This window comes from Mustelus asterias, unplaced genomic scaffold, assembly GCF_964213995.1.
Source record: "Mustelus asterias unplaced genomic scaffold, sMusAst1.hap1.1 HAP1_SCAFFOLD_443, whole genome shotgun sequence".
Lineage (NCBI taxonomy): Eukaryota > Metazoa > Chordata > Chondrichthyes > Carcharhiniformes > Triakidae > Mustelus > Mustelus asterias.
Window position 1 is genome coordinate 291,546 of NW_027590396.1, and position 22,459 is coordinate 314,004.

Here is a 22,459-nt window from a genome sequence, read left to right on the forward strand (position 1 = left end):
TTAGGGCAGCACGGTGGCACGGTGGTTAGGGCAGCACGGTGGTTAGGGCAGCACGGTGGTTAGGGCAGCACGGTGGTTAGGGCAGCACGGTGGTTAGGGCAGCACGGTGGCACAGTGGTTAGGGCAGCACGGTGGTTAGGGCAGCACGGTGGTTAGGGCAGCACGGTGGCACAGTGGTTAGGGCGGCACGGTGGTTAGGGCAGCACGGTGGCACAGTGGTTAGGGCAGCACGGTGGTTAGGGCAGCACGGTGGCACGGTGGTTAGGGCAGCACGGTGGTTAGGGCAGCACGGTAGTTAGGGCGGCACGGTGGCACAGTGGTTAGGGCAGCACGGTGGCACAGTGGTTAGGGCAGCGCGGTGGCACAGTGGTTAGGGCAGCACGGTGGTTAGGGCGGCACGGTGGCACAGTGGTTAGGGCAGCACGGTGGCACAGTGGTTAGGGCAGCGCGGTGGCACAGTGGTTAGGGCAGCACGGTGGTTAGGGCAGCACAGTGGTTAGGGCAGCACGGTGGCACAGTGGTTAGGGCAGCACGGTGGCACAGTGGTTAGGGCAGCACGGTGGGTAGGGCAGCACGGTGGCACAGTGGTTAGGGCAGCGCGGTGGCACAGTGGTTAGGGCAGCACAGTGGTTAGGGCAGCACGGTGGCACAGTGGTTAGGGCAGCACGGTGGCACAGTGGTTAGGGCAGCACGGTGGTTAGGGCAGCACGGTGGCACGGTGGTTAGGGCAGCACGGTGGTTAGGGCAGCACGGTGGTTAGGGCAGCACGGTGGCACAGTGGTTAGGGCAGCACAGTGGTTAGGGCAGCACGGTGGTTAGGGCAGCACGGTGGCACAGTGGTTAGGGCAGCACGGTGGTTAGGGCAGCACGGTGGCACAGTGGTTAGGGCAGCACGGTGGCACGGTGGTTAGGGCAGCACGGTGGTTAGGGCAGCACGGTGGCACGGTGGTTAGGGCAGCACGGTGGTTAGGGCAGCACGGTGGCACAGTGGTTAGGGCAGCACGGTGGCACGGTGGTTAGGGCAGCGCGGTGGTTAGGGCAGCACGGTAGCACAGTGGTTAGGGCAGCACGGTGGCACAGTGGTTAGGGCAGCACGGTGGCACAGTGGTTAGGGCAGCACGGTAGCACAGTGGTTAGGGCAGCACGGTGGCACAGTGGTTAGGGCAGCGCGGTGGCACAGTGGTTAGGGCAGCACGGTGGTTAGGGCAGCACGGTGGCACGGTGGTTAGGGCAGCACGGTGGCACAGTGGTTAGGGCAGCACGGTGGCACAGTGGTTAGGGCAGCACGGTAGCACAGTGGTTAGGGCAGCACGGTGGCACAGTGGTTAGGGCAGCGCGGTGGCACAGTGGTTAGGGCAGCACGGTGGTTAGGGCAGCACGGTGGTTAGGGCAGCACGGTGGTTAGGGCAGCACGGTGGTTAGGGCAGCACAGTGGTTAGGGCAGCACGGTGGCACGGTGGTTAGGGCAGCACGGTGGTTAGGGCAGCACGGTGGCACAGTGGTTAGGGCAGCACGGTGGCACAGTGGTTAGGGCAGCACGGTGGCACAGTGGTTAGGGCAGCACGGTGGTTAGGGCAGCACGGTGGTTAGGGCAGCACAGTGGTTAGGGCAGCACAGTGGTTAGGGCAGCACGGTGGTTAGGGCAGCACAGTGGTTAGGGCAGCACAGTGGTTAGGGCAGCACGGTGGTTAGGGCAGCACGGTGGTTAGGGCAGCACGGTGGTTAGGGCAGCACGGTGGCACAGTGGTTAGGGCAGCACGGTGGCACAGTGGTTAGGGCAGCACGGTGGCACAGTGGTTAGGGCAGCACGGTGGCACAGTGGTTAGGGCAGCACGGTGGCACAGTGGTTAGGGCAGCACGGTGGCACGGTGGTTAGGGCAGCACGGTAGCACGGTGGTTAGGGCAGCACGGTGGTTAGGGCAGCACGGTGGCACAGTGGTTAGGGCAGCACAGTGGTTCGGGCAGCACAGTGGTTAGGGCAGCACGGTGGTTAGGGCAGCACGGTGGTTAGGGCAGCACGGTGGTTAGGGCAGCACGGTGGTTAGGGCAGCACGGTGGCACGGTGGTTAGGGCAGCACGGTGGCACAGTGGTTAGGGCAGCACGGTGGTTAGGGCAGCACGGTGGCACGGTGGTTAGGGCAGCACGGTGGCACAGTGGTTAGGGCAGCACGGTGGTTAGGGCAGCACGGTGGCACGGTGGTTAGGGCAGCACGGTGGTTAGGGCAGCACGGTGGCACAGTGGTTAGGGCAGCACGGTGGCACAGTGGTTAGGGCAGCACGGTGGTTAGGGCAGCACGGTGGCACAGTGGTTAGGGCAGCACGGTGGCACAGTGGTTAGGGCAGCACGGTGGCACAGTGGTTAGGGCAGCACGGTGGCACAGTGGTTAGGGCAGCACGGTGGCACAGTGGTTAGGGCAGCACGGTGGTTAGGGTAGCACGGTGGCACGGTGGTTAGGGCAGCACAGTGGTTAGGGCAGCACGGTGGTTAGGGCAGCACGGTGGCACAGTGGTTAGGGCAGCACAGTGGTTAGGGCAGCATGGTGGTTAGGGCAGCACGGTGGCACAGTGGTTAGGACAGCACGGTAGTTAGGGCAGCACAGTGGTTAGGGCAGCACGGTGGCACAGTGGTTAGGGCAGCACGGTAGCACAGTGGTTAGGGCAGCACGGTGGTTAGGGCAGCACGGTGGTTAGGACAGCACGGTAGTTAGGGCAGCACGGTGGTTAGGGCAGCACGGTGGCACAGTGGTTAGGGCAGCACGGTAGCACAGTGGTTAGGGCAGCACGGTAGCACAGTGGTTAGGGCAGCACGGTAGCACAGTGGTTAGGGCAGCACGGTGGCACAGTGGTTAGGGCGGCACGGTGGCACAGTGGTTAGGGCGGCACGGTGGTTAGGGCAGCACGGTGGCACAGTGGTTAGGGCGGCACGGTGGCACAGTGGTTAGGGCAGCACGGTAGCACAGTGGTTAGGGCAGCACGGTGGCACAGTGGTTAGGGCAGCACGGTGGCACAGTGGTTAGGGCAGCACGGTGGCACAGTGGTTAGGGCAGCACGGTGGCACAGTGGTTAGGGCAGCACGGTGGCACAGTGGTTAGGGCAGCACGGTGGCACGGTGGTTAGGGCAGCACGGTGGTTAGGGCAGCACGGTGGTTAGGGCAGCACGGTGGTTAGGGCAGCACGGTGGTTAGGGCAGCACGGTGGCACAGTGGTTAGGGCAGCACGGTGGCACAGTGGTTAGGGCAGCACGGTGGCACAGTGGTTAGGGCAGCACGGTGGTTAGGGCAGCACGGTGGTTAGGGCAGCACGGTGGTTAGGGCAGCACGGTGGCACAGTGGTTAGGGCAGCACGGTGGCACGGTGGTTAGGGCAGCACGGTGGCACGGTGGTTAGGGCAGCACGGTGGCACAGTGGTTAGGGCAGCACAGTGGTTAGGGCAGCACGGTGGCACAGTGGTTAGGGCAGCACGGTGGCACAGTGGTTAGGGCAGCACAGTGGTTAGGGCAGCACGGTGGTTAGGGCAGCACGGTGGTTAGGGCAGCACAGTGGTTAGGGCAGCACAGTGGTTAGGGTGGCACAGTGGTTAGGGCAGCACAGTGGTTAGGGCAGCACGGTGGTTAGGGCAGCACGGTGGTTAGGGCAGCACGGTGGTTAGGGCAGCACAGTGGTTAGGGCAGCACGGTGGTTAGGGCAGCACAGTGGCACAGTGGTTAGGGCAGCACGGTGGTTAGGGCAGCACAGTGGTTAGGGCAGCACAGTGGTTAGGGCAGCACGGTGGTTAGGGCAGCACGGTGGTTAGGGCAGCACAGTGGCACAGTGGTTAGGGCAGCACGGTGGTTAGGGCAGCACAGTGGTTAGGGCAGCACAGTGGTTAGGGCAGCACGGTGGTTAGGGCAGCACGGTGGCACAGTGGTTAGGGCAGCACAGTGGTTAGGGCAGCACGGTGGTTAGGGCAGCACGGTGGTTAGGGCAGCACGGTGGTTAGGGCAGCACGGTGGTTAGGGCAGCACAGTGGTTAGGGCAGCACGGTGGTTAGGGCAGCACAGTGGTTAGGGCAGCACGGTGGCACAGTGGTTAGGGCAGCACGGTGGTTAGGGCAGCACAGTGGTTAGGGCAGCACGGCAGCACGGTGGTTAGGGCAGCACGGTGGTTAGGGCAGCACGGTGGTTAGGGCAGCACGGTGGTTAGGGCAGCACGGTGGTTAGGGCAGCACGGTGGTTAGGGCAGCACGGTGGTTAGGGCAGCACGGTGGTTAGGGCAGCACGGTGGTTAGGGCAGCACGGTGGTTAGGGCAGCACGGTGGTTAGGGCAGCACGGTGGTTAGGGCAGCACGGTGGTTAGGGCAGCACAGTGGTTAGGGCAGCACAGTGGTTAGGGCAGCACGGTGGCACAGTGGTTAGGGCAGCACGGTGGTTAGGGCAGCACGGTGGTTAGGGCAGCACGGTGGTTAGGGCAGCACGGTGGTTCGGGCAGCACGGTGGTTCGGGCAGCACGGTGGTTCGGGCAGCACGGTGGTTCGGGCAGCACGGTGGTTAGGGCAGCACGGTGGTTAGGGCAGCACAGTGGTTAGGGCAGCACGGTGGCGCAGTGGTTAGGGCAGCACGGTGGCGCAGTGGTTAGGGCAGCACGGTGGCACAGTGGTTAGGGCAGCACGGTGGCACAGTGGTTAGGGCAGCACGGTGGCACAGTGGTTAGGGCAGCACGGTGGTTAGGGCAGCACGGTGGTTAGGGCAGCACGGTGGTTAGGGCAGCACGGTGGTTAGGGCAGCACGGTGGCACAGTGGTTAGGGCAGCACAGTGGTTAGGGCAGCACGGTGGCACAGTGGTTAGGGCAGCACGGTGGTTAGGGCAGCACGGTGGCACAGTGGTTAGGGCAGCACGGTGGTTAGGGCAGCACGGTGGTTAGGGCAGCACGGTGGCACAGTGGTTAGGGCAGCACAGTGGTTAGGGCAGCACGGTGGTCAGGGCAGCACGGTGGTTAGGGCAGCACGGTGGCACAGTGGTTAGGGCAGCACGGTGGTTAGGGCAGCACGGTGGTTAGGGCAGCACGGTGGTTAGGGCAGCACGGTGGTTAGGGCAGCACGGTGGTTAGGGCAGCACGGTGGTTAGGGCAGCACGGTGGTTAGGGCAGCACAGTGGTTAGGGCAGCACGGTGGCACAGTGGTTAGGGCAGCACAGTGGTTAGGGCAGCACGGTGGTTAGGGCAGCACGGTGGTTAGGGCAGCACGGTGGTTAGGGCAGCACGGTGGTTAGGGCAGCACGGTGGTTAGGGCAGCACGGTGGTTAGGGCAGCACAGTGGTTAGGGCAACACAGTGGTTAGGGCAGCACAGTGGTTAGGGCAGCACGGTGGTTAGGGCAGCACAGTGGTTAGGGCAGCACGGTGGTTAGGGCAGCACGGTGGTTAGGGCAGCACAGTGGTTAGGGCAGCACGGTGGTTAGGGCAGCACAGTGGTTAGGGCAGCACAGTGGTTAGGGCAGCACGGTGGTTAGGGCAGCACGGTGGTTAGGGCAGCACAGTGGTTAGGGCAACACAGTGGTTAGGGGCAGCACGGTGGCACAGTGGTTAGGGCAGCACGGTGGTTAGGGCAGCACGGTGGCACAGTGGTTAGGGCAGCACGGTGGCACAGTGGTTAGGGCAGCACGGTGGCACAGTGGTTAGGGCAGCACGGTGGCGCAGTGGTTAGGGCAGCACGGTGGCACGGTGGTTAGCGCAGCACGGTGGCACAGTGGTTAGGGCAGCACGGTGGCACAGTGGTTAGGGCGGCACGGTGGCACAGTGGTTAGGGCGGCACGGTGGCACAGTGGTTAGGGCAGCACGGTGGCACAGTGGTTAGGGCAGCACGGTGGTTAGGGCAGCACGGTGGCACAGTGGTTAGGGCAGCACGGTGGTTAGGGCAGCACGGTGGCACAGTGGTTAGGGCAGCACAGTGGTTAGGGCAGCACGGTGGTTAGGGCAGCACGGTGGTTAGGGCAGCACGGTGGTTAGGGCAGCACGGTGGTTAGGGCAGCACGGTGGCACAGTGGTTAGGGCAGCACGGTGGTTAGGGCAGCACGGTGGTTAGGGCAGCACGGTGGTTAGGGCAGCACGGTGGTTAGGGCAGCACGGTGGTTAGGGCAGCACGGTGGTTAGGGCAGCACGGTGGTTAGGGCAGCACGGTGGTTAGGGCAGCACGGTGGTTAGGGCAGCACGGTGGCACAGTGGTTAGGGCAGCACAGTGGTTAGGGCAGCACGGTGGCACAGTGGTTAGGGCAGCACAGTGGTTTGGGCAGCACGGTGGTTAGGGCAGCACGGTGGTTAGGGCAGCACGGTGGTTAGGGCAGCACGGTGGTTAGGGCAGCACGGTGGCACAGTGGTTAGGGCAGCACAGTGGTTAGGGCAGCACGGTGGCACAGTGGTTAGGGCAGCACGGTGGTTAGGGCAGCACAGTGGTTAGGGCAGCACGGTGGCACAGTGGTTAGGGCAGCACGGTGATTAGTGCAGCACGGTGGCACAGTGGTTAGGGCAGCACGGTGGCACAGTGGTTAGGGCAGCACGGTAGCACAGTGGTTAGGGCAGCACGGTGGCACAGTGGTTAGGGCAGCACGGTGGTTAGGGCAGCACGGTGGCACAGTGGTTAGGGCAGCACGGTGGTTAGGGCAGCACGGTGGCACGGTGGTTAGGGCAGCACGGTGGCACAGTGGTTAGGGCAGCAAGGTGGCACGGTGGTTAGCACTGCTGCCTCACAGCTCCAGGGACCCGGTTCGATTCCCGGCTTGGGTCACTGTCTGTGTGGAGTTTGCATGTTCTCCCCGTGTCTGCGTGGGTTTCCTCCGGGTGCTCCGGTTTCCTCCCACAGTCCAAAGATGTGTGGGTTAAGTGTATCGGCCATGCTAAATTCTCCCTTAGTGTCCCAGGATGCATAGATTAGAGGGATTAGCGGGGTAAATGTGTGGGGTTGCGTGGAGAGGGCCTGGGTGGGACTGTTGTTGGTGCAGACTCGATGGAATCATAGAATCCCTACAGTGCAGAAGGAGGCCATTCGGCCCATCGAGTCTGCACCAACGACAATCCCACCCAGGCCCTATCCCCGTAACCCCTCATCTTTACAGTCCTAATCCCCCTGACACTCAGGGGCAATTTAGCACGGCCAATCCACCTAACCTGCACATCTTTGGAATGTTGGAGGAAACCGGAGCACCCGGAGGAAACCCACGTAGACACGGGGAGAGAATGTGCAAACTCCACACAGACAGTGATCCGAGGCTGGAATTGAACCGGGTCCCTGGCGCTGTGAGGCAGCAGCGCTAACCTCTGGGCTGAATGGCCTCCTTCTGCACAGTAGGGCTTCTATGATACTTGACATGAGAAACATTGAAAATAGGAACAGTTGGCCACTAAGGAGAGATTGGACAGGCTTGGTTTGTTTTCACTTGAACATCGGAGGCTGAGGAGCGACCTCAGTTTACAGAATTACGAGAGGCACAGATAGAATGGATAATCAGAGTCTTTTTCCCAGGGTAGAAATGTCAATTATGGGGGGGTCATAGGCTTAAGGTAAAAGGGGGAAAGTTTAAAGGAGATGTGAGAGGCAAGTTTTTTAGCCAGAGGGTGGTAAGTGTCTGGAATGCGCTGCCAGAGGAGGGGGCAGAAGCAGATACAATAGCAACGTTTAAGAGGCATCTTAAAGCTTATTTATTAGTGTCAAAGTAGGCTTACATTAACACTGCAATGAAGTTACTGTGAAAATCCCCTAGTCGCCACACTCCAGTGCCTGTTCGGGTAACACTGAGAGAGAATTTAGCACGGCCGATGCACCCTAACCAGCACGTCTTTCGGACTGTGGGAGGAAACCGGAGCACCCGGAGGAAACCCACGCAGATACGGGGAGAACGTGCAGACTCCGCACAGACAGTGACCCGAGCCGGGAGTCGAACCCGGGTCCCTGGTGCTGAGAGGCAGCAGTGCTAACCACTGTGCCACCGTGCCGCCCCATTCACAACCCTCTGAGAGAAGTGGTCTCTCCACATCTTCAGTTTCGACCCTACCTCCTCTCACTCTCTATCTAATGGGGTTATGGGGATAGGCCCTAGATGGGATTGTGGTCGGTGCAGACTCGATGGGCCAAATGGCCTCCTTCTGCACTGTAGGGATTCTGTGGCCTCTTGTTCCAGAGTGTCCCACAAGGGGGAACGTCTGAACGTTCTGTTAACAGAAGGGGAACCTGGGGAGTGGCATGTGTCCCACACAGTGATTATGTATCCTCCTGTTCTCCCAGAGAATCGCCGCCTCGGCTGTGGACCCCGGGCTTCGGTATTTTGGACGCAGCGCAGATGGCCAGATGGACGTGGATGGGGATGGACTGATGGATGTGGCAGTTGGAGCTTTCGGCAAGGCTGTGGTCTTTGGGTCAGTTACAGATATGGCGCCAGGCTGAGCTTCTGAATTTGATGTCCCGAGTCTGTGTTTTGGGGTTTATTTAAAATGGGATTTCCCCATTAACACCCTGCTGGGGATGGTACTGATCAGTGCTTAGACCCCACTTCAATCCCTGCCCTGCACTGCTCCAGCGGAATCCATTCAGGTGGGATTTGATATCTCTGGGTTAGGGGGCGGGGAGGGGGGGTGAATGATCAGTCTGGGGTTCCTGCTGCTTCACACTGTTCAGGGACAGTCATCAGCCTTGGTTCCAACAGGTTCCCCTCCAAGTCAGAGATCCTGAGTTCACGTTCTACTCCAGAGAACTGAGCACAATTCTGACGGGATTCTACAGTGCAGAAGAGACCATTCGGCCCATCGAGTCTGCACCGACTCTCTGACAGAGTATCTCACCCAGGCCCTCTCCCCCTCCCCGCCCTATCCTTGTAACCCATGGCTAATCCATCTACCCAAGCATTTCCCATGGCTAATCCATCTACCCAAGATAGCTTGGGACACTTACTGGGGCAATTTACCATGACCAATCCACCTAACCTGCACAGAGGGTGGCACGGTGGCACAGTGGTTAGCACTGCTGCCTCACAGCGCCAGGGTCCCAGGTTCAATTCTGGCCTCAGGTCACTGTCTGTGTGGAGTCTGCACATTCTCCCCGTGTCTGCGTGGGTTTCCTCCGGGTGCTCCGGTTTCCTCCCACACTCCAAAGATGTGCGGGTTAGGTGGATTGGCCGTGCTAAATTGCCACTTAGTATGAGGGGTTATGGGGATAGGGACTGGGTGGGATTGTGGTCGGTGCAGACTCGATGGGCTGAATAGCTTCCTTTTGAACTGTAAGATTTTATGATCTTAGGATAGAATCTTAGAAACTAGAAGCAGGAGGAGGCCATTCGGCCCTTCGAGCCATTCATTTTGATCACGGCTGATCATCGAATTCAATATCCTGATTCCCCCCCTTCCCCTCCATATCCCTCAATCCCTTTAACCCAAAGGGTTATATCTAATTTATTTTTGAAATCAAACAACGTTTTGGCCTCAACTACTTTCTGTGGGAGTGAATTCCATACATTCACCACCCTCTGGGTGGAGAAATTTCTCCTCACCTCAGTTCTAAAAGTTTTGTGATTGTCCTGAGTTGCAAGGATGCGCTTAACTTCTCCCCGTCCTCATTTCTGAGTTAAACTTGGTTTGCAAAATATAGGTCAGGAGCTCAGAGTCACGGCCAGCGCAGCGTCGATTCTACCAGACACACACAAGTCCACTCCATTGACAAAACTGTTCCTAACCTCTGCCCGTTACCATCTGAATTAGCATGACATGAGCTTGAATCTGCTCTGTCTCAGGGGGAACAGCAGCTGGTGACCGGTGCTGTCAATGTTCAGTGCTTATACTAACGGCGTTGCTTGGATTGCTTTTGCGTTACTGTGCAATCACCGTGAACTGCTTCTCTGTAGCGTTGGGTAACTGGGCCACTACCTCTGCATCCTCAGGGGGCTTCAGTGGAACATGTCTGGCTCCAAGTGCAGTGGGAGCCCTCATTAATTATTTGCAAGACTCAATCAGGGTACGTTAGAATATTAACCAGGGAGAGCATTTCTGGGTCAGGGGAGCGAACTGCACGTATCACAAAAAGGGAATAAAGGTGTCGCAATTCCCGACTCTCTCCGCCTCCAGTACACTTCTCGTCTGCGCAACACACAGAAATATAGAAGCAGGAGGAGGCCACTCAGCCCTTCGAGCCTGCTCTGCCAATCATTATGATCATGGCTGATCATCAAATTCAATATCCTGATCCCCCCCCCCCTTCCTCCCATACCCCTCGATCCCTTTAGCCCCAAGAGCGATATCTAATTTCTTCTTGAAATCACACAACGTTTTGGCCTCAACTACTTTCTGTGGGAGTGAATTCCACACATTCACCACCCTCTGGGTGAAGAAATTCCTCACCTCAGTTCTAAAAGGTTTACCCCTTATCCTCAAACTATGACCCCTGGTTCTGGACTCCCCCACCATCGGGAACATTCTTTCTGAATCTACCCTGTCAGAATTTTATAAGTTTCTATGAGATCCCCTCTCACTCTTCTAAACTCTAGTGAATATAATCCTAACCGACTTAGTCTCTCCTCATATGACAGACCTGCCATCCCAGGAATCAGCCTGGTAAACCTTCGCTGTACTCCCTCTATAGCAAGGACATCCTTCCTCAGGTAAGGACACCAAAACTACACACTATACTCCAGGTGTGGCCTCATCAACGCCCTGTACAATTGCAGCTAAACATCTCTATCCCTAAACTCAAATCCTCTCTCTATGAAGGCCAACATACCATTCACCTTCTTTACTGCCTGCTGTACCTGCACGCTTACTCTCAGCGACTGATGCACGAGGACTCCAAGGTCTCGCTGAGTGTCCGCCTCTCTCAATTTACACCCAACTAATGATGACCCTCTGTCCTCTTTTCCACCGCACAGCCTTGCACGTCTCTCTCTTTCTTTTCAATTGATTCTGTCTCTTGTGTGTTTACTCTTGTGTAGCACAGCTCAATTTAGCCTTTACTCTCTTTCCTGTTCATCTCTCTCTGCCATCCACTCCCTCTCTTCCCTCCCCATTCCCACTCTCTCCGCCGCAATCTTCCTCCCTCTCTCGCCAATGCGCATTTTCTCTTTGACTTTCTCTCGTCGGCCCCCCGGCCCCCTCTTTAACATGTTGCCTGTCTGTCTGTAGGATACTCCGTGTGGTCCAAGTGAATGTCTCAGTTGAGTTCAGCCCAGCCTCCATCAATATGCTGCAGCGAAACTGTCAAAGGAATGGCAAGGATGCCACATGTGTCACTGCCACGGTCTGTTTCACAGCGAGGGCCAAATCACCCGGACTAAGCAACAGCACTCTGGGTAAGTGTCCTTTCCACAGGGCGGTCTCTCCTCAAGCACTCAACAAGGTAACCGGAAAAACAGGATCCTGTGGATGCTGGGAATCTGAAACAAGAACAGGAAATGCTGAAAATACTCAGCAGGTCAGGCAGCATCTGTGGAGAGAGGAATAAAGTTAATGTTTCAGGGGGATGACCTTTCTGGCAGCTTGCTTTGTGGGCCTTTCAAATATAGAATGGCCCATTCAGAGTGGGGGAAACTGGCAGTGGGCAGTAGGGAAATGTTAAGTGATAAGCAGGATATATCATTGAATATTAGAATCCCTACAGTGCAGAAGGAGGCCATTCGGTGCATCAAGCCTGTTATGGTTCAGGAACTAGAACTAGGGGGCATGGCCTCAAAATAAGGGGGAGCAGATTTAGGACTGAGTTGAGGAGGGACTTCTTCACACAAAGGGTTGTGAATCTGTGGAATTCCCTGCCCAGTGAAGCAGTTGAGGCGACCTCATTGAATGTTTTTAAGGCAAGGATAGATAGATTTTTGAACAGTAAAGGAATTAAGGTGAGAGGGCGGGTAAGTGGAGCTGAGTCCACGAAAAGATCAGCCATGATCTTATTGAATGGCGGAGCAGGCTCGAGGGGCCGAATGGCCTCCTCCTGCTCCTAGTTCTTATGTTCCTATGTCATGTTGCTTCACTGCTGCTTGATGTTCTGACTGTCTGTCTGTGTGTTGTAGATCTATATTATGACGTTTTGTTGGATGAAAAGAAATTTGCCCCCAGGGCCCTGTTTGATGAAGATGACCAGAGGCAGATGCACAAAGTTATCCGTATCCTGAGTGATGGGCTGAAATGTCACAAGCTGCAGTTCCACGTCATGGTGAGTACTGAGAATCTACACGAACCAGAGGTTTATTTATTTATTAGTCACAGGCAGGCTTAAATTAACACTGCAATGAAGTTACTGTGAAAAGAGTAGATGCAGGGAGGATGTTCCCGATGGTGGGGGGAGCCCAGAACCAGGGGTCACAGTCTGAGGATTCAAAGAACAAGAACAAAGAACAGTACAGCACAGGAAACAGGCCCTTCGGCCCTCCAAGCCTGTGCCGCTCCTTGGTCCAACTAGACCAATCGTTTGTATCCCTCCATTCCCAGGCTGCTCATGTGACTATCCAGGTAAGTCTTAAACGATGTCAGCGTGCCTGCCTCCACCACCCTACTTGGCAGCGCATTCCAGGCCCCCACCACCCTCTGTGTAAAAAACGTCCCTCTGATATCTGAGTTATACTTCGCCCCTCTCAGCTTGAGCCCGTGACCCCTCGTGATCGTCACCTCCGACCTGGGAAAAAGCTTCCCACTGTTCACCCTATCTATACCCTTCATAATCTTGTACACCTCTATTAGATCTCCCCTCATTCTCCGTCTTTCCAAGGAGAACAACCCCAGTCTACCCAATCTCTCCTCATAGCTAAGACCCTCCATACCAGGCAACATCCTGGTAAACCTTCTCTGCACTCTCTCTAACGCCTCCACGTCCTTCTGGTAGTGCGGCGACCAGAACTGGACGCAGTACTCCAAATGTGGCCTAACCAGCGTTCTATACAGCTGCATCATCAGACTCCAGCTTTTATACTCTATACCCCGTCCTATAAAGGCAAGCATACCATATGCCTTCTTCACCACCTTCTCCACCTGTGTTGCCACCTTCAAGGATTTGTGGACTTGCACACCTAGGTCCCTCTGTGTTTCTATACTCCTGATGACTCTGCCATTTATTGTATAACTCCTCCCTACATTATTTCTTCCAAAATGCATCACTTCGCATTTATCCGGATTAAACTCCATCTGCCACCTCTCTGCCCAATTTTCCAGCCTATTTATATCCTGCTGTATTGCCCGACAATGCTCTTCGCTATCCGCAAGTCCAGCCATCTTCGTGTCATCCGCAAACTTGCTGATTACACCAGTTACACCTTCTTCCAAATCACTTATATATATCACAAATAGCAGAGGTCCCAGTACAGAGCCCTGCGGAACACCACTGGTCACAGACCTCCAGCCGGAAAAAGACCCTTCGACCACTACCCTCTGTCTCCTATGGCCAAGCCAGTTCTCCACCCATCTAGCCACTTCTCCTTGTATCCCATGAGCCTTAACCTTCTTAACCAACCTGCCATGTGGGACTTTGTCAAATGCCTTACTGAAATCCATATAGACGACATCCACGGCCCTTCCTTCATCAACCGTTTTTGTCACTTCCTCAAAAAACTCCACCAAATTTGTAAGGCACGACCTCCCTCTTACAAAACCATGCTGTCTGTCACTAATGAGATTGTTCCGTTCTAAATGCACATACATCCTGTCTCTAAGAATCCTCTCCAACAACTTCCCTACCACGGACGTCAAGCTCACCGACCTATAATTTCCTGGGTTATCCCTGCTACCCTTCTTAAACAATGGGACCACATTCGCTATCCTCCAATCCTCAGGGACCTCACCCGTGTCCAAAGAAGCGACAAAGATTTCCGTCAGAGGCCCAGCAATTTCATCTCTCGTCTCCCTGAGCAGTCGAGGATAGATGCCATCAGGCCCTGGGGCTTTGTCAGTTTTAATGTTCCCTAAAAAACCTAACACTTCCTCTCTTGTAATGGAGATTTTCTCTAACGGGTCAACACCTCCCTCCGAGACACTCCCGGTTAACACGCCCCTCTCCTTTGTGAATACCGATGCAAAGTATTCATTTAGGATCTCCCCTATTCCCTTGGGTTCTAAGCATAATTCCCCTCCTTTGTCCCTGAGAGGTCCGATTTTCTCCCTGACAACTCTTTTGTTCCTAACGTATGAATAGAATGCCTTAGGATTCTCCTTAATCCTGCCTGCCAAGAACATCTCGTGACCTCTTTTTGCCCTTCTAACTCCCCGTTTGAGTTCTTTCCTACTCTCTCTGTATTCCTCCAGAGCTCCATCTGTTTTCAGTTGCCTGGACTTAACGTACGCCTCCCTTTTCATTTTAATCAGATCCTCAATTTCCCTGGTTATCCACGGCTCTCGAATCCTACCTTTCCTATCTTTCCTTTTTACAGGCACATGCCTATCCTGCAGCCTTATCAATAGCTCCTTAAAAGACTCCCACATGCCAGACGCGGACTTACCCTCGAACATCCTCTCCCAATCAACATCCACCAATTCCTGCCTAATCCGGCTATAGTCAGCCTTCCCCCAATTTAGCACCCTGCCCGTAGGACAGCACTCATCCTTGTCCATTACTATCCTAAAGTTAACAGAGTTGTGGTCACTATTTGCCACATGTTCCCCTACCGAAACTTTGACGACCTGACCGGGCTCATTTCCCAGAACTAGGTCCAGTATAGCCCCCTCTCTAGTCGGGCTATCTACATACTGTTCCAAAGAACCTTCCAGTACGCATTTTACAAATTCCTCCCCGTCCGGACCCCCAGCTCTCAGCACTTTCCAGTCTGTGCCAGGGAAATTAAAGTCCCCCACTACAACAACCCTATTTTTTCTGGGCAGACCATTTAGGACGGAGGTGAGGAGACATTTCTTCACCCAGAGAGTGGTGAGCCTGTGGAATTCATTCCCACAGGAAGTAGCTGATGTCAAAACATTGAATGTATTCAAGAGGTGGCTGGATATAGCACTTGGGGTGAATGGGATCAAAGAACAAAGAAAATTACAGCACAGGAACAGGTCCTTCGGCCCTCCAAGCCTGCACCGACCATGCTGCCTGACTGAACTAAAACCCCCTCCCCTTCCAGGGACCATATCCCTCTATTCCCATTCTATTCATGTATTTGTCAAGACGCCCCTTAAAAGTCACTACCGTTTCCGCTTCCACTACCTCCCCCGGCACCAAGTTCCAGGCACCCTCCACCCTCTGTGTAAAAAAACTTGCCTCGTACATCTCCTTTAAACCTTGCCCCTCGCACCTTAAACCTGTGCCCCCTAGTAATTGACTCTTCCAAAGGTTATGGGGAGAAAGCAGGACTAGGCTATTGAGTTGGATGATCAGCCATGATCGTAATGAATGGCGGAGCAGGCTCGAAGGGCCGAATGGCCTCCTCCTGCTCCTATCTTCTATGTTTCTATGAAACGGCATTGCAACTCAGTGACCTTAGCTTGGAAATGTTGCTGGGGAAAGGCCTGTTATCCTTTATACACTGCGTGTGATAGCTCGTGTCTGTGCGTCTCCTGTACGTACAGGATATGTGCTGTTAACACCATCACGAGATGAAACTCCTCTTCAGCCTATCCTCGAAATGTCTGAAAGACTTCACTCCTGATCGGTGTTTGCTTGTTGCTGCTGGTTGCCTGATGTAGGAAGTCGTCCATTCCTGGCACTGACATCCACTCCGCCCTGAGGAGCATTCACAAAGTTTCTGTGATGGGTTTGCCACAGGACTATAAGATTTCGGAGCAGAATGAGGCCATTCGGCCCATTGACTCTGCTCTGCTATTCAATCATGGCTGATGTGTTTCTCATCCCCGTCCTCCCGCCTTTTCCCCGTAAACTTTGATCCCCTTATTGATCAAGAACCTCTCTATCTCTGTCTTAAACACACTCAATGACCCGGCCTCCACAGCCTCCTCTGTGGCAATGAATTCCACAGATTCACCACCCTCTGGCTGAAGAAATTCCTCCTCATCTCGGTTCTAAAGGGTCATCCCTTTACTCTGAGGCTGTGCCCTCGAGTTCTAGTCTCTCCACATCCACTTTATCCAGGCCTTCCAATATTCTGTAAATGTCAATGAGACTCCCCTGCCCCCCCCCCCCCCCCTCCCCCCTCACATCCTTCTAAACTCCATGAGCACAGACCCAGAGTTCTCAACCGCTTCTCATACGTCAAGCTTTTCATTCCCGGGATCATTCTCCTGAACCTTTTTGGGACTCTCTCCAAGGCCAGCAGATCCTTCCTTAGTGCAGATATACTAAGGTGGCACAGTAGCTAGCAATGCTGCCTCACAGTGCCAGGGGCCCGGGTTCGATTCCCAGCTCGGGTCACTGTCTGTGTGGAGTTTGCACATTCTCCCCGTGTCTGCGTGGGTTTCCTCCGGGTGCTCCGGTTTCCGCCCACAGCCCGAAAGACGCGCTGGTTAGGTGGATTGACAATGCTAACTTTCCCCTTAGTGTCCCGGGATGTGTAGGTTAGCGGGATTATCAGAGCAAATATGTGGGGTTACAGGGATGGGTCCTGGGTGGGATTGTGGTCGGTGCAGGCTCAATGGGCTGAATGGCCTCCTTCTGCACTGCAGGCATTCTATGATTTCTATGGTGTCTGCATGTATTAAACTGCTGTGAGATACAGACATTTACCCTGCCTGATGTGATGTGGAGATGCCGGCGTTGGACTGGGGTAGGCACAGTAAGTAGTCTCACAACACCAGGTTAAAGTCCAACAGGTTTAGTTGGTAGCACGGGCTTTCGGAGCGCTGCCAAATAAACCTGTTGGACTTTAACCTGCCTGATGTGTACACTCTCCAGGCATTTCACTCATGGCCATGTGTCTCACACCACCTTATTCCCCTGACACAGGATACGGCCGACTACATTCGGGCCATTGGCTTCCTGCTGCAGTTCAGTCTGGCCGAACAGCCATCGGGGCCAGTCCTGGATGATGGTTGCTTGACTACAGTTAGAAGCTGGGTAAGTGTCTCCTCGGGCCGTCTCGCCTGACAGCCGCGAGCTAACCTGTTGTTCTGAAGTGGGCCTGACATTTTGCCGTTCACCTTCACATTTCCAGATTCCCTTCTTCAAAGACTGTGGGGATGACGATGAATGTTTGACGGATCTCCGACTTCAGGCACGCCTGGATATTTCTGGATCCAGGCAAGGAAATAAGATTTATCGTTGCTGTCGATTTTAACCGTGCATGTTGGTGCTGGAATGAGGGGGGAATCTAATTGAATCATAGAATCCCTGCAGTACAGAAGGAGGCCATTCGGCCCATCGGGTCTGTACCGACCACAATCCCACCCAGTCCCTATCCCTTTAACCCCACACATTTACCCTGCTGATCCCCCTGACACTAGGGTCAATTTTAGCATGGCCAATCCACCTAACCGGCACATCTTTGGACTGTGGGAGGAAACCGGAGCACCCGGAGGAAACCCACGCAGACACGGGGAGAACATGCAAACTCCACACAGGCAGTGACCCGAGGCCGGAGTTGAACCCGGGTCCCTGGCACTGTGAGGCAGCAGGGCTAACCACCGTGCCACCCAAATGTTGTTTGTGGGATCTTGCTGATCAGAAATTATCCTTAGCAGAATGTCACTCCAACACCCTCTCGCAACTCATTACTGCTGTTGATTGTAACCCGCCCATGCCCGGGTTTCTGCTAACTCATCTCCACGCTCGACTTCCAAAAGCTGAGGTAAATGAGAAAGTGATGGATGAGAGGAAAGTAAAAGAGAGGCAGAGTGAGTTATGAGAGGCTGGATAGACTGGGACTTTTTCCTCTGGGACATAGGAGGCTTAGGGGTGATTTTACAGAGGTCTATAAAATAATGAGGGGCACAGATCAGCTAGATAGTCAACATCTTTTCCCAAAGGTAGAGGAGTCTAAAACTAGAGGGTGTAGGTTTAAGATGAGAGGGGAGAGATACAAAAGGATCCAGAGGGGCAATTTTTTCACACAGAGGGTGGTGAGTGTCTGGAACGAGCTGCCAGAGGCGGTAGTAGAGGCGGGTACAATTTTGTCTTTTAAAAAGCATTTAGACAGTTACATGGGTAAGATGGGTATAGAGGGATATGGGCCAAACACAGGCAGTTGGGACTAGCTTACTTAATAAAAGGGTCAGCATGGACAAGTTGGGCCGAAGGGCCTGTTTCCATGCTGTAAACCTCTATGCCTCTATCTCAGTGGGTCTGGCAGCATCTGTGGAGAGCATCTGTTTCTCGCCCCACCGATGCTGGGTTTTTCCTTGTTTGTGTGTTGATCTGTGTCGGGCGGTGAGGTTATTTTCCTTCAGTCGCTGTATTTTTTAATGACTTGTATCTTTGCTATTTCAGACAAAGTCCTTACATTGTCAGGAACAATCGCCAGAGGATGTCAGTGACCGTGACGCTGGAGAACAGGAGAGAAAATGCCTACAATACCAGCTTCAACATCACCTTTTCCAAAAACCTGCTCTTCACCAGCCTTCTTGTGAGGGTAACAAAGAAAGACTTAATTTCCCTTCTCAGACTCTGTGGTACACCTGGCGTACTGTGTACAGTCTTGGTCTCCTTACTTGAGAAAGGATATACTGGCACTGGAGGGGGTGCAGAGGAGATTCACTAGGTTGATTCCGGAGTTGAGAGGGTTGGCTTTTGAGGAGAGACTGAGTAGACTGGGGCTATACTCATTGGAATTCAGAAGAATGAGGGGAGATCTTACAGAAACATATAAGATTATGAAGGGAATAGATAAGATAGAAGCAGGGAAGTTGTTTCCACTGGCGGGTGAAACTAGAACTAGGGGGCATGGCCTCAAAATAAGGGGAAGCAGATTTAGAAACATAGAAACATAGAAAACTACAGCACAAACAGGCCCTTCGGCCCCACAAGTTGTGCCGAACACATCCCTACCTTCTAGACCTACCTATAACCCTCCATCCTATTAAGCTCCATGTACTCATCCAGGAGTCTCTTAAAAGACCCTATTGAGTTCGTCTCCACCACCACTGATGGCAGCCGATTCCACTCGCCCACCACCCTCTGTGTGAAAAACTTACCCCTAACATCTCCCCTGTACCTACCCCCCAGCACCTTAAACCTGTGTCCTCTCGTAGCAGCCATTTCCACCCTGGGAAAAAGCCTCTGAGAGTCCACCCGATCTATGCCTCTCAACATCTTATACACCTCTATTAGGTCTCCTCTCATCCTTCGTCTCTCCAAGGAGAAAAGACCGAGCTCCCTCAGCCTATCCTCATAAGGCATGCCACTCAATCCAGGCAACATCCTTGTAAATCTCCTCTGCACCCTTTCAATCTTTTCCACATCCTTCCTATAGTGAGGCGACAAGAACTGAGCACAGTACTCCAAGTGGGGTCTGACGAGGGACTTATAAAGCTGCATCATTATCCCCGGACTCCTAAACTCAATCCCTCGATTGATAAAGGCCAGCACACCATACGCCTTCTTAACCACCTCCTCCACCTGCGGGGCCGATTTCAGAGTCCTATGGACCCGGACCCCAAGGTCCTTCTGATCCTCTACAGTACTAAGAGTCTTTCCCTTTATATTGTACTCCATCATCCCATTTGACCTTCCAAAATGGACCACGACGCATTTATCTGGGTTGAAGTCCATTTGCCACTTGTCCGCCCAGTCTTGCATCCTATCTATGTCCCTCTGTAACTTCTGACATCCCTCCAGACTATCCACAACCCCACCAACCTTCGTGTCGTCGGCAAACTTACCAACCCATCCCTCCGCTTCCTCATCCAGGTCATTTATGAAAATGACAAACAGCAAGGGTCCCAGAACAGATCCCTGGGGCACACCACTGGTGACCGACCTCCATTTAGAAAAAGACCCATCTATACCCACTCTCTGCCTCCTTTGGGCAAGCCAGTTCTGGATCCACCGGGCAGCAGCCCCTTGGATCCCATGCCCTCTCACTTTTTCTAGAAGCCTTGCATGGGGGACCTTATCGAACGCCTTGCTAAAATCCATATAAACCACATCTACCACCTTCCCTTCGTCAATGTGTTTAGTCACATTTAGGACTGAGTTGAGGAGGAGCTTCTTCACCCAAAGGGTTGTGAATCTGTGGAATTCCCTGCCCAATGAAGCAGTTGAGGCTCCCTCATTGAATGTTTTTAAGGCAAGGATAGATAGATTTTTGAACAGTAAAGGAATTAAGGGTTATGGTGAGCGGGTGGGTAAGTGGAACTGAGTCCACGAAAAGATCAGCCATGATCTTATTGAATGGCGGAGCAGGCTCAAGGGGCCAGATGGCCGACTCCTGCTCCTAGTTCTTATGTTCTTGTACAAACAACAGTCCATTAGCTCTAAGTAACGAATTGCTAGCTGAAAACGAGTAACTAACTTGCTTTCGCACCCTTGAGCCAAGGCTGCCGGCGGAATAAATCTGAAATTTTAAACATTCCCCTTAAACAAGAAAAAAAACAGTATATATTTATTTTAATTACATTTGTATCATCACACAGACTCTGTAGACTGTCTACTCAGACTCTGTGGCGCCTGTCCCTGTAAGGCCAGCCACAGCAGGAGAGGGTCAACTGGCTTGAGGGACTAACTCTGGCCAAGACTGAGTAATCAATCACTCCAGTAGGTGGAGTCCTCCCTTAGGTTGAAGGGACCTAGAAGACAGGTAGTAGACGGATAGGCGCTGAGGCCCTCCAGCGCACTCCAGGCCTCTGAACAGCTTTTCCTTGCTAATAAAAACCTTGTGTGTTCCTGATGAGGTTGAGGAGCGTGCATCATTATAGACTCCTTCTTGGGGCTTTGATGTCAAGTCCATCACGAGCTGTACATTTAGCAGATTAGTCTTTGCTATAGCGGGAGTGCAGCGACCAGACTAATTCCTGGGATGGCAGGTCTGTCATATGGGGAGAGATGATGTGGAGATGGCATTGGACTGGGGTGGGCACAGTAAGAAGTCTCACAACACCAGATTAAAGTCCAACAGGTTTATTTGGAATCACGAGCTTTCGGAGCACTGCTCCTTCATCAGGTGAGTGAGTGACTTTAACCTGGTGTTGAGAGACTTCTTAGTATGAGGAGAGACTAAGTCAGTTAGGATTATATTCACTGGCGTTTAGAAAAGTGAGAGGGGATCTCATAGAATTCTAACAGAGTTAGAGAGGGTAGATTCAGAAAGAATGTTCCCGATGGTGGGGGGAGTCCAGAACTAGGGGTCATAGTTTGAGGATAAGGGGTAAACCTTTTAGAACTGAGGCGAGGAAACATTTCTACGCCCAGAGGGTGGTGAATGTGTGGACCTCGGACATTCTCTCTTCCACCTTCTTCCGTCAGGGAAAAGGATACAAAAGTCTGAGGTCACGAACCAACCGACTCAAGAACAGCTTCTTCCCTGCTGCTGTCAGACTTTTGAATGGACCTCCCTCGCATTAAGTTGATCTTTCTCTACACCCTGGCTATGACTGTAACACTACATTCTGCACCCTCTCCTTTCCTTCTCTATGAACGGTATGCTTTGTCTGTATAGCGCACAAGAAACAATACTTTTCACTGTATGTTAATACATGTGATATTAACAAATCAAATCAAATAAAAGGAAATCATAGAAAGTGGTTGAGGCCAAAACGTGTGATTTCAGGAGGAAATTAGATTTCGCTCTTGGGGTTAAAGGGATCGAGGGGTATGGGGGGAAGGGGGGATCAGGATAGAACATAGAACATTACAGCGCAGTACAGGCCCTTCGGCCCTCGATGTTGCGCCGACCAGTGGAACCAATCTAAAGCCCCTCTAACCTACACTATTCCAATATCATCCATATGTTTATCCAATAACCATTTGAACGCTCTTAATTTTGACGAGTCCATTACTGCTGCAGGCAGGGCATTCCACGCCCTTACTACTCCCTGAGTAAAGAACCTACCTCTAACATCTGTCCTATATCTCTCACCCCTCAATTTAAAGCTATGTCCCCTTGTGTTAGCCATCACCATCTGAGGAAAAAGGATATTGAATTCGATGATCAGCCATGATCATAATGAATGGCGGAGCAGGATCGAAGGGACGAATGGCCTCCTCCTGCTTCTAGATTCTATGTTTCTGTGTCAGGCAAATGCTGTGGACATTTGCATCAACTGTATCACACTATTGGAGGGTTTACTCTGAGAAAGATCCAGAGCTTATTGTTATTGGGGGGGGGAGTCCAATTTCTTGTCACTGAGCCACATAGAACATAGAACAGTACAGCACAGAACAGGCCCTTCGGCCCACGATGTTGTGCCGAGCTTTATCTGAAACCAAGATCAAGCTATCCCACTTCCTATCATCCTGGTGTGCTCCATGTGCCTATCCAATAACCGCTTAAATGTTCCTAAAGTGTCTGACTCCACTATCACTGCAGGCAGTCCATTCCACACCCCAACCACTCTCTGAGTAAAGAACCTACCTCTGATATCCTTCCTATATCTCCCACCACGAACCCTATAGTTATGCCCCCTTGTAATAGCTCCATCCACCTGAGG

The 22,459-nt window shown here is 53.6% G+C and overlaps 1 protein-coding gene across 1 annotated transcript in view; it reads left to right on the top strand.

The window, feature by feature from the left end:
- The window catches only part of itga10 (integrin, alpha 10), a 177,623-nt gene that overhangs the window by 122,470 nt on the left and 32,694 nt on the right, over positions 1 to 22,459 (top strand). The window contains exons 15-20 of the mRNA XM_078204773.1: positions 8,250 to 8,380; positions 11,129 to 11,295; positions 12,010 to 12,152; positions 16,824 to 16,934; positions 17,032 to 17,117; positions 18,303 to 18,444. Coding sequence (XP_078060899.1) covers positions 8,250 to 8,380; positions 11,129 to 11,295; positions 12,010 to 12,152; positions 16,824 to 16,934; positions 17,032 to 17,117; positions 18,303 to 18,444 — 780 coding nt within the window. The remainder of the gene's footprint in view (positions 1 to 8,249; positions 8,381 to 11,128; positions 11,296 to 12,009; positions 12,153 to 16,823; positions 16,935 to 17,031; positions 17,118 to 18,302; positions 18,445 to 22,459) is intronic.